The sequence below is a fragment of the Elephas maximus genome, chromosome 22, assembly GCF_024166365.1.
Source record: "Elephas maximus indicus isolate mEleMax1 chromosome 22, mEleMax1 primary haplotype, whole genome shotgun sequence".
Lineage (NCBI taxonomy): Eukaryota > Metazoa > Chordata > Mammalia > Proboscidea > Elephantidae > Elephas > Elephas maximus.
The window spans coordinates 52,456,648-52,469,034 of record NC_064840.1 but is presented as its reverse complement, the minus strand read 5'-3'; the positions used below and the strand labels follow the sequence as shown (position 1 = coordinate 52,469,034).

Here is a 12,387-nt window from a genome sequence, read left to right as displayed (position 1 = left end):
CATCTGGAGTCCACAGCGGCAACCGCCGCGGCCACGGCTCGGCCCTGCCCCAGGGCTTCCCGAATGTGAATCCGGGTCTCGCTCTCTGCCCCGCGCCCCATCCGAGCTGCGACCCCATTGGTTCCACAGGCTCCGCCGAGGCGAATCCTCACGTTGTGGCGTGGCGGCTGCCAAGGACCCCAGACCCTGAACTCGGCGTCCCCACGTCCGGTCCCGGGCCAGACCCCTGAGCACAACATCTTACTGTAACCCAGACCCGTCCTCTCATCCTTTTTCGCCCTCTCAACCCAGCTTTTCCCGACTCCGGGAAGAACCGGGAAGAGAAGGCGGAGGGGAGCGAGGTGCCGCTTGATAAATACTGTGCCCCGGCCCCGCCCACCGGACCTCACTTCCGCCCCGCGGCAAAATGGCGGCGCCCGGGCCCTGCCACGCAGACTTCCGCCTAGCGCGGAGACTGAGTGCCAGCCGCGGCTCGTGTCGGAGGTGAAGTCGTGACGCGCGTGGTGTAGAGCCGCAGCCCGGGTGCTCCGGGTGCTCTGGAGTGCGTCCCTGCCTCGTGCTTGGCTGGAGAGCTTGGGGAGAGGGCGAAGGGCAGCGGACCGGGGTCGCGAGTAAAACCTCAAACCGGGTGGTCCAGGGAGTCTTGCCACGTGAGAGGGGGAGGAGCTGAGACTCACGAGGAAGGACACACTGTCTGGGGGGCGGCAGGCCACGTGGTTGGGTTACGCCTAGAGTTCGCGTGTCCGCACCCTCGGGTGACTTTGTTGCCCTTTTTCTCATTCTCTCCCAGGCAGTATGTCGGAAGGAAATGCTGCGGGCGAGCCCAGTATCCCCGGAGGGCCCCGACCCCTTCTCTCTGGACCCCGGGGGCTTATCGGGAGGCGGCCAGCGCCCTCTGTCACCGCGGGCCGCCTTCCCTCTGTCCGCTCCAGGGACCTCACCCTCGGGGGAGTGAAGAAGGTAGCCTTGCTAAAGAGACCCAAGTACCTTGAATTCCAGGTTCCTGGGATTCAGCTGGAAACCCTGGTGTGGGGCAGTTCTAAACTGTCTTATAGAGTGTCCATGAGTCGGAATTCACCCGACGGCAGTGGGTTGGGATGCAGCTAATACTGATGTGGGGCCTACACTGTGCCAGGCGTGGTGTCTAGCCCCCCATGAATCTTGTGCTGAGACTTCTGCCTACGCCTCTCTAAATTCTGGGGATCTTGTTGAACTTTCACGTCTAGTGTTGGGTACGAGATGTTGGGATGGTTCCCAGAGGTGACTGAAGGACCAAAACAAAACCAATCGCATTGCTATGGAATCCATTCCGACTCATAGCCCACTCTGTAGGACAGAGTACTGCCCCATAGGGTCTCCAAGACTGTAAATCTTTATGGAAGCAGACTGCCACATCTTTCTCCCATGGAGCAGCTAGTAGGTTCAAACCACCCACCTTTCTACTTTTGGTTAGCAGCCGAGTACTTAACCACTGCACCACCAGGGCACCTCACAGAGAATCCTAATGAGTCCAAGACTCAAAAGCAATTTGAGCAGTGTTTCTTTACTTTGTGTTTGAAACACCTTTGAGAAACCCAAGAAAGCCAGGCAGGCATAAATGTGTGTCTGCAATTTTAGGGGGTTAGGAATTCTCCATGTATCTGGGTATGCAACTTCTGATCTGTCCTGTAATGAATCAAGGCATAGCATTAGAGGCTCTGAGTTCCCTCATGTTATATTTATGCCTATAGATGTAAAGGGTAGCCCTGAAGAGGAGGGGAAAAAAAAAGAAACATAAAGCAGCCAGTTTTTTAGAACTTTTTGTCTTGGGAAATTCGGGTGACAGTCTTAACTGTATCCTCTGAGTGTGAGCAGATCTCCTATTGAGCCTTGCTGTTAGAGCAGCTTTCCTCTGATGTTGACTGGTTTCTAGAGTAGTTCGAAGACAAGAGATGAGATGAGATACATTCTTTAGCTTTTAGAACTTTTCAGAGGGCAGAAGCTGAGGCTGCTAGTTAAAATGGTTTTTGCTGTCCCGATCTGCTTTGTATAACTCACTGCTACCGCGGTATGATGTTGCTCTTTGGGTCCATGTCTACCTCTAATCTCTGACAACAGTGTCAGATGTGTGGAAGAGAGCTAGGATGAGCTTGGTCCTTAGAAGATGCCCTTTGCGAGTTTTCATTTTCCTCTGTATTTTGGGGTTAGAACTTAACCAATCAGTGACTCCTGTATTTTACTTTCAGAAAACCTTTACCCCAAACATCATCAGTCGGAAGATCAAGGAAGAGTAAGTAGCTGGGCCTCTGAATACCTGCCCCTCATTTACATGCTCTGAATTTGGAGCTTTACTTTGTATGTTTGGGACACACAAAAGTAGGTGGCTCAGAAAATTAAACTTGTGTATTTAGTTATTTTCATTAGTGACTTTCAAGCTTAGCTTCCAGGTGATTCAGGTATGCAAGCTTTAAAAAAATATTGATGCCTGGTACCCAATCCCTAGAATTGTAATTTAGCTTTCTCAGTGAAATGGAATGTTTCTCTTACACGGCCAGAGTTGAGAGCTGCTAGTTTACACAGAGACGTAGTGTTTTCCCTTAACGTTCATATGTATTACAGCCACCTTGTTTTCAGTCAGCTCAAAAAAAAAAAAAAAAAAAAAAAAATACATATTTGGGGAGTTTCTGTAGTTCAGCATTTGAGTTATAGTTCTGACATATACTCTTAAAAAGGTAAAGTAAAGCAAATTGAAATTACCCTGCCCCATTAAGGAAGTGAAAAAGATGCTAGACCTAGGGATAACTTCTGCTTCTCCTCATGATGTAACTGCTGGCTTATAAACTCTGCTTAGTTGGAATAGAGTGGCGTGGGAGAGTAAGATAAGTTCTCTGAGGCAAGGTGAATGAGTGATTTCCCTTAGTCCATTCTCTTTTCCAGGCCTAAGGAAGAAGTAACTGTCAAGAAGGAGAAGCGTGAAAGGGATAGAGATCGACAGCGAGAAGGACATGGACGTGGCCGGGGTCGCCCAGAAGTTATCCAGTCCCACTCCATCTTTGAGCAGGGCCCAGCTGAAATGATGAAGAAAAAAGGTACAAGGCTGCTGGGGCTCTGAGAGGAATAGCAGTGGATTTTGGTTTAGACTACCTGAGAGAAATTTCCCTGCTCTCGGTTTACTTTTGGTGTCGGTCTCTTCCTTATCCGTAGTGACTTGGGTGATTTTCCATAGGGAACTGGGATAAGACAGTGGATATATCAGACATGGGGCCCTCTCATATCATCAACATCAAAAAAGAGAAGAGGGAGACGGATGAAGAAACAAAACAGATCCTGCGCATGCTGGAGAAGGATGATGTGGGTACCAAGGTCTGGGGAGGAGGGGCTATGGTGTGGCTGTGGGAAAGGGCTTTTGGGGAGCTAACATTAGGGGAGGAAGAGTTCTCTAGTCTCCCAGAATCTTGGTGAGAAGCAGGAATCTTTGGTTAGAAAGGGACTCAGGTAGACTCCAATACAGGTCCTTGTGCTGGCCAGACCATGTGACCCTTCCAACTCTTTGGCAGTTCATCGATGACCCTGGGCTGAGGAATGACACACGAAACATGCCTGTGCAGCTGCCGCTGGCTCACTCTGGTTGGCTGTTCAAGGAAGAGAATGAAGAACCAGATGTTAAACCTCGGCTGGCTGGCCCCAAGGAAGAGGACATGGAGGTGGATGTGCCTGTAGTGAAAGGTATTCTGTGTCAGTTAGCATTTTCTCTCCATTTCTGTGGCTGTCCCCCACCCCCTGAATCCCTCATACAGAACTTCCCAAACTACCACTAACAAACAGGTCCTCTCCCCTTACAGCTGTAAAACATGTGACCTGAAAAAAAGTGCTAGATTCTTACTCTCAGAAAGTTCATGTGCTGACGTGGGTCAGTGGGCCTAGCATCAGATATTCCTTTTTAGATAAATCACATGCTGTGTAATGTGCTGTCTGTTGTCCCGCCCTATAACCAGTATCTCCCTCCACTTCCTGGCCGAGTGACAATAGAGCAGACAGGGCGAAGGGATGGGTGCAGTGAGATGATATAGAGGGTGGAGACATGATAGCCCTTCCGTTCGTATTATCCCGAGCAGTGAAAGAGGAGCCACAAGATGAGGAGGAGGAGGCCAAGGTGAAGGCTCCCCCCAGAGCAGCCCGGAAGACCCCGGGCCTCCCGAAGGACGTATCTGTGGCAGAGCTGCTCAGGGAGTTGAGCCTCACCAAGGAGGAAGAACTGCTGTTCCTCCAGCTGCCGGACACCCTCCCTGGCCAGCCACCTACTCAGGACATCAAGCCTATCAAGACAGAAGTACAGGGCGAGGATGGACAGATGGTGGTTATAAAGCAGGAGAAAGATCGGGTATGATCAGGAATGAGTTCTGTGAAAATGTGCGGGACCAGGGAGGGAAACTGACCTGTAGGGGGAAGCAAAGGTATGTCACCTAAGCTGAAATGAAAGAATTACAGGCATGTGTTCCTTGTACCTGAAAGGGGCTTGGGCTTTGTATATCCAACCCTAGTTTTGTGTGCATTTTTTTATAATGAAAAATTTTTGAATACAGATGAGAGAACATAAACCCCTAGGTACCATCACCCAGCTTCAGCAGCTATTGATGTTTTATGCATTTGCTGTTTTTTTTGTTGTTGTTGTTTACTTTAGGTTTTATTTTTTAAATGAATGGCAGTCAGCCCTAGAAAAAGGCCCACTTTGGGGAGCTCAGCCTGATCTTTGCTGGCTGAAGCCTTCCTTTGGGAGATAAAATAAGGTTCACTGAGCTTCTTCCCTCTTATTTTCTTTATAGGAAGCCAGGCTGGCAGAGAATACTTGTACCCTGGGTGACCTGACAGAGGGCCAGGTTGGCAAACTGCTCATCCGCAAGTCAGGAAAGGTGCAGCTCCTCCTGGGCAAGGTGACTCTGGATGTAACGATGGGAACTTCCTGCTCTTTCCTGCAGGTGGGTGCCCTTAGGGTAAGGGTAGAGGCTCTTCAAGAAGTTGAGGAGTCAGTTCTAAATAAGGGAGTAGGATTCTTGGGATTATTAAAATTAAAATACATGACAATTCATAGAACTGAGGAAGGGGGAGAATATGGCTTGGTTCTCATTGCTGTCTCTGTCCATTGGCAGGAGCTGGTGTCCGTGGGCCTTGGAGAGAGTAGGACAGGTGATATGACAGTCCTGGGACATGTGAAACACAAACTTGTGTGTTCCCCCGATTTTGAATCCCTCTTGGATCACAAACACCGATAAAATAAGCAGATGGAGGATGATGGCGACTGCCCACGGCTGCTGCCTGCTCCGGACGTTTTGTTCTCGAATCTCTGAGACCCAGAAGAGGCCTGTTTAGCCCACCCACTCCAGCCTTTGGCAGTCATTGTCCCAGTTATCCCCATGGGTCCCAAATGTCAAGCAGCTTCCTCCCACAGCAGCTGTGGATGGCACAGTAATCTACCCACACTTATGGGGGACTTGTCCATGTTATTTATTTTTATATTTATGTCTTACCTCCTAAACTGACGACATCCTCCCAAGGTAGAGAGAGGAGGGTCTGTGGGAAAGTACGGGCTCTTTCTCTTGGTGACCCTCTTGGTTATCAGGGTAGGAAGTGTAAGAACCGTTCCTTCTGCTTTTGCTCCCTGTTTCCTCCTGAGGGGCAGTGCAGTAGAGAGAGCAGGGAAGTTTTGAGTCTGAGACTTAGTACTCAGTCCCAGCTCCATCAGTTACTACTTGTGTGACCTTGTACAAACCACCTAACCTTTTTGAGCCTCGTATTCCTCATCTGACAAAAATGGGGATAATACCTACCTCACAGGGTTGGTGTGAGGATTAAATGGAATAGTATAGATGAAAACTCCTTGCACAAGGCCAGACATATACACAGTAGGCACTCAATAAATATTACGTTGCCTTTTCTTTGCCTGAGTCTATTTTCAAACAAAATAGAGATTCCAAGAATTTCTTGGAATTGAATAGAGCTGCTCAGTTACCCACTTGTGTCCCTCCGTTCTTACCATGTGCCCTGTTCCCACCCTGGGCCTGATGCTCTGAAGATACAAGTTGAGGCTTTATCCTGCCACTCTCAGCCAAGTGTGAGGCACTAGCCGTAGATTTGATTAGAAGTGAAGGGTACAGATGATGCCTAAAAAAAAAAATGGTGCCTAGCACCCTCCAAATGCCTTTGAGTGACGTGGTAGTTCCCAGGATTCATTACCCCCACAGTAAGTACCCAGTACTCTTCTAGCTTCTGTTTAAATATTTCTCAAAGAGAAAACCCTGACCACTCACAAAGAATTGTCACCACACTAAGTCAAATACTGCTAAAAACAACTCTTAAAAAAAAATTAGGGATTTATTAATAGCCTCTTTGACACTCGACAATGACCCACCACTTCAAAAACTTTGAATTTGAGAGGCATTACTAGGTCCACCAACTCAGCGTGGATCCCAGTCCCAGCTGGTAACACTCACCTTTTAGTTTCTGGGTCCATGATCTTGTTGCCTTCACCACGTCTTCACACTCTTTGCCCTTCTGATGTGTAGTCCATGGAGAACAGCTTCTCTTGCCCCTTTCCTTGTCAGCGTGGATTTTTCCCTGGTTCAGCTGGGGGAGACATTTTGGGGGTTAAGGAAAAGCCTCATGCAACAGCATTCTTTGGCTGTTAGAAGCTGATGTCTTAGCCACCCTTTACTGTGATCTTACCACTCTGCCTCTTGAACAGGGATGAAGTCACAGAGGCCCAATAAGAGCTGCCTCCTCCCGACTTTTGGGTGGCCCCAGAGGTTTTGGCTATGTCTTCCTTTAGTCTCACTTTCCTTCTTTCTGTTCCTCGGCCCTGCTAATGATTGAGGCTTTCCCTATGCTGAGCCCTTCAAACCGCCCAGCCAGCAGTTCTGAGGGGTATATCAGTTTCCTAGGGCTGCCATAATAAAGTACCACAAACTGAGTGGCTTAAAATAACGGTAATTTATTCTCACAGTTCCGGAGGCTAGGAGTCCCAAATCGAGTTGTTGGCAGATTTGATTCCTCTGGAAGGCTGTGTTCCACACCTCTGTTCTAGCTGCTGGTGGTTGTCAGCAGTCCTTGGAGTTCCTGGGCTTGTAGATGGATCATTCCAATCTCTGGCCCTGTCGTCACATGGTGTTACTCTCTTTGTGTCTTAGTCGCTGTGTCTCCTCTTACAAGGATAGCAGTCATTTCTATAAGGCCCACCCTAATATAGAATAACCTCCTGTTAACTAATTACATCTGCAAAAATGCCATTTTCAAGTAAGGTCACACTCACAGGTACCAGGAGTTAGGACTTGTGCCTATCTTTTTGGGGGACACAAGTTAACCCATAACAAGGGGGATCAACTCTTTGGTCATTACATGGCCTCTTCTTTGCCTATAGCTAAAAGCTCACATTTGCTTTGCTAGACAGTATTGTCTGGTCTGTTTTCTGACTATAGAGGACTGAAGAGGAAAGTGTTCTTTGGAAGCATATACTCACAGAAGTCCTGTTTGGTGTAAGACTAAGCTTTTGATTATCCAACTGCTTTTTGTTCTCTGGACCCCAGTGCTTTCTCCTTTAAATAACTAATGCACTGCCAGTGGATTTCTGTTATATTTCTTTTCTGTTTCTATGGTTCAAAGATATTCTGCTTTCTTGGACTAAGTCAAAGGCTTGGCCTCATTAGGCGTTTGGACTTTAGTTCTTTGACTCGTCCTAGAATGCTTGAGGAAGAGCATGTACCACTTTCATATTGACCTTTTTACCTCAAAGTATCTTGGGGATTGAACCTTCTAACTATATCAAAGTTCTCATGACCTGTCTCTGTATCCCTGATGTTCAGGTTTGTAGACATCATCAGTAAAATAGTGGAAGAAAAGACAAGGCACGTCTGCTTTCTTGGCTGAGCCTCTGAAGCATACATTCCTACCAACAGATACATGAAAATAACAGAAAAAAGCTCAAAGCTGAATTTCTGTGTGAGTGCCAACGGCTGCAAATTTATCACTACCTGCATCTGTGTATATGTATTTTGTTAAAATACAAGAAGAGAACTATAGGCTTGTTCATCTTGATGATGTTGTTTATACGTACACGAGTAACAGTTTGTGGGCTTTAGAGTCAGGGTGGAATTGAACTCCACCAGTAACTTTGGGAAAAACACTCATCCTTTCTAAGATTGGTTTTACTTTTTTATTTTCTATAAAAAATGAGATAATAGTAACTTTTTAATTGGGTTGCTTTTAAATTAGAGTGAACATAAAGCATTTTTTCATTGTCAGATAAATGCTCATACTAGGATGTGATCATCACAAATAACAGAAAACCAGAATGATCTTGGCTTAAGCAATAAAGATGTTTAATTATCTCATGTAACCAGAACCCTGGACGTAGACAGTTCCAGAGTTGGGTGGCAGCTAAAAATGCTATCAAAATTATGGATCCACCTGTTCTGCCATCCTCAGTATTGCATCTTTAGACTTGCCCCTGAGTCTCTGACAGAGCTAGGCCACATACCCATCTTTCGACCAGTCACTGGCAAAGGGAAATAGGTAGACCAGTTCATCACTTGGCACTGGGAATATTGTTGCTGGTAAGATGGGGTTCTATTAGTAGGGAGGAAACGAATGACAGCTAGGTAGACAATCCATAATAGCTGCCACCATGTTCAAAAAATATCTATTGTAGTAAAATCATAAAGTACATTTAAGTAGTATTTTTAAAATGTTCTATCACCTTTCATGCTCTTAAGTAAGCCAGTTTTAACATCTTAGTACATATTCTTTTTGCAAAATTTTGTATGTTATTTGTAATTATATAAACTGTGCAATGCTAGGAGCCCTAATACATGGCATAAACAATATACAAAACATTACTAACAATGCACAAACACCAGAAGAGAAACTAGATAACTGGGAGCTCCTAAAAATCAAACATTTATGCCCACACAAAGACTTCACCAAAAGAGTTAAAAGAGAGCCTACAGACTGGGGAAGAGTTTTTGGCTATGACAAATCCAATCAGCATCTGATCTCTAAAATCTACATGATACTGCAAAAACTGAAGAACAAAAAGACAACCCAGTTAAAAAAATGGGCAAAGGATATGAACAGGCACTTCACTGAAGAAGACATTCTGGTGGCTAACATGCATGAGGAAATGCTCAACGATCATTAGCCATTAGGGAAATGCAAATCAAAACTACAGTGTGATTCCATCTCACCCCAACAAGACTGGCATTAATCTAAAAAACAGAATAATAAACGTTGGAGAGTTTGTGGAGGGACTGGAATACTTACATACTGCTGGTGGGGATGTAAAATGGTACAACCACTTTGAAAATCGATTTGGCGCATCCTTAAAAAGCTAGAAATAGAACTACCATATGATCCAGCAATCCCACCCCTTGAAATATACCCTAGGGAAAGAAGAGCCCTTGCACAGATAAGCACACACATATTCATTGCAGCATGGTTTACAATAGCAAAAAGGTGGAAGCAACCGAAGTGCCCATCACTGGATGAATGGATAGATAAATTATGGTATATTCACGTAATGGAATACTACTCAATGATTAAGAACAATGATGAATCTGTGAAACATCTCATAACATGGAGGAACCTGGAAGGCATTATGCTGAGTGAAATTAGTTGCAAAAAGACAAATATTGTATGAGACCACTATTACAGGAACTCAAAGTTTAAACACAGAAGAAAATATTCTTTGATGGTTATGAGAGTGGAGAGGGTTGGAGGGAGAGGGGTATTCACTAGTTGGGTAGTAGACAAGAACTACTTTAGGTGAAGGGAAAGACCACACACAATATAGGGGGGTCAGCACAACTGTACTAAACTAAAAGCAAAGAAGTTTCGTGAATACAACTAAATGCTTCGAAGGCCAGAGTAGCAGGGACGGGAGTCTGGGGACCATGGTTTCAGGGGACCTCTAGGTCAATTGGCATAATAAAATGAATTAAAATGTTTTGCAGTCCATTTTGGTGAGTGGCGTCTGGGGTCTTAAATGCTAGCAAGCGGCCATCTAAGATGCTTCAATTGGTCTTAACCCAACTGGAGCAAAGGAGAGTGAAGAATACTAAAGACACAGGGTAAATATGAGCCCAAGAGACAGGAAGGGCCGCGTAAACTGGAGACTCCATCAGCCTGAGACCGGAAGAACTAGATGGTGCCTAGCTACCACCGATGACTGCCCTGACAGGGAACCCAGCAGAGAATCCCTGATGGAGCTGGAGAAAAGTGGGATTCAGACCTCAAATTCTCATAAAAAGACCAGAGTTAATGGTCTGAGACTGAGACCCCAGAAGTCATGCCCCCAGACCCTCTGTTAGCCCAAGACTGGCATCATTCCTGAAGCCAACTCTTCACACAGGGATTGTAAGACAAAATGATACTGATGAGGAGTGGGGTTGTTGGCTCAAGTAGACACATGAGACTATGTGGGCAGCTCCCGTATGGAGGCGAAATGAGAAGGCAGAGTGGGACAGGAGCTGGCTGAATGGACACGGGGAATACAGGGTGGAGAGGAGGAGTGTGCTGTCATATTAGGGGGAGAGCAGCTAGGGTTACATAGCAAGGTGTGTATAAATGTTTGTATGAGAGACCTGATCTGTAAACTTTCACTTAAAGCACAATAAATAAATGAAAAACAAAAACTGTGCTGTTTTATTATATGCTTTATCTCAAAAATATATACAATTCTTCCATGTTAATAAGTGTCTTGTGTTGCAGGTACCTAAGAGCTAGATAAAGGAATTAAAGATAGGTTTTAATTCTTTCAGACCTACCTACGTGGACCAAATGAGATTAACACTAGGTTCTTTAGAAGAAAAGAGGCTTATTTCTTAGACTCAGTGCACACTGTAGAAAGTGGCATGCACCGTTTGTTCATCCTGTGCTCCAATCACTGATCTAGGGCAGGATATTTCCAGAATTGGGGCTGTGGCTAATGATGTGGTACGAATAGCTCCTCCTGGGCTGTAGTTCAGCTGCAGAGGTCCCTACCAAGGTTCTATTTTGTGGACATGGGAGCCGGAATAGCTTGGGTCTCAGGGGTTTCTAAAAAAAATGGAGATAGAAGGCCAGCTTTGGTAATCCCTCTGTGGCCAACTTCTAACTTTCTAAATAATTTTTTTTTCACTTCATTTTATTGGAGAAATCACTGGTTCATCTCCCAAAAGCTGACTTAGAAGTTGGACATTCTTTTATTTGACTCATTTGCGCTTAAGATACCTAGTTAGAAAAAATGCATTCTTGATCATCATTGGCCCAACAACTTTATCTTGCGTATTTTTCAGGGTTCAGTGAAAAACAGAAACCATTCTAGTATTCTAAGCAGAAAGATTTAATACAAGGCCATCAACAGATGAATGGATTAACAAACTCTGGTACATATACACAATGGGGTACTATGCAATGATAAAGAATAATGACAAATCTGCAAAACATCTCACAACATAGATGAATTTGGAGGACATTATGCTGAGTGAAATAAGTCAATCACAAAAGGACAAATATTGTATGAAACCACTACTATAAAGTTTAAAAAAAAAAAAAGTTTACACACAGGAAAAAAAGAAAAAATATTCCTTGATGGTTACCAGGGACAGGACAGGGAGAGAGGGAAAATTACCAGTGACATAGGGAAATGCAATACATAATAGGGGGGTATTTGGTACAACATGACCAAGCAAGAACGGACACTGAGAGGAACGCAAGAATAAAGAGCAACTACGGTAACTACTATAGCTTAGACGATCCTGCAGTAATTGTATTAAAAAAAAACAATAATTTACAAATGGATGAGTAGGTAGATCCTCCAAAAGATGTGGGAGGATGTAAGGGAACACGCCTACTGGTAAATATAGGTTTGTGGTGGATATTTCTACATACATGACTGTAGGTGCAGCTCATATAGAGCACACCTGGGTAGCCTCTTAGACATAACCACACCTAATGGGATGAAGTTCCTAGGCTAGAAAACAAAGGGCCATAGACTTAGGGGACATATATGTCAATTGCCACAACATAACACATAAAAAAGACAGTGTTCTGCATCCTACTTTGGTGAGTAGTGTCTAAGGTCTTAAAAACTTGCAAGCAGCCATCTAAGATATAACTATTGCTCTCTTTCCATCCAGAGGGAGGGAGAATGAAGGAGACCAAAGACTCAAGGGAGCAATTAGTCCAAAGAACTAATGGACCATAGGAACCACAGCCTACACAACCCAGAGAACAGAAGAACTAGATGGTACGTGGCCACCACTACCTACTGCTGTGACTGGGATCACAACAGAGGGTCCCAGACAGAGCAGGAGAAAATTGTCAAACAAAAAATCAAATTCACAAAAAAGACCAGGTTTGCTGGTTTGACAGAGACTGGAG

At 45.1% G+C, this 12,387-nt stretch overlaps 1 protein-coding gene across 4 annotated transcripts; it reads left to right on the top strand.

Moving 5' to 3' along the window:
* Positions 1-402: 402 nt before the first annotated feature.
* On the top strand, positions 403-6,053 carry POLR3D (RNA polymerase III subunit D). Of its 4 annotated transcripts, none has more exons than XM_049866565.1 (9): positions 403-611; positions 791-960; positions 2,226-2,269; positions 2,917-3,068; positions 3,206-3,330; positions 3,537-3,705; positions 4,095-4,360; positions 4,803-4,955; positions 5,127-6,053. In XM_049866565.1, the coding sequence occupies exons 2-9, from the start codon at positions 796-798 to the stop codon at positions 5,247-5,249; spliced, it is 1,197 nt and encodes a 398-aa protein (XP_049722522.1). In that variant the 5' UTR covers positions 403-611; positions 791-795; the 3' UTR covers positions 5,250-6,053. The 4 variants fall into 4 exon arrangements, with proteins under 4 accessions (XP_049722522.1, XP_049722521.1, XP_049722520.1 ...); XM_049866564.1 differs by having other exon boundaries at positions 403-650; XM_049866563.1 differs by having other exon boundaries at positions 403-541; positions 5,127-6,022.
* Positions 6,054-12,387: the final 6,334 nt, after the last annotated feature.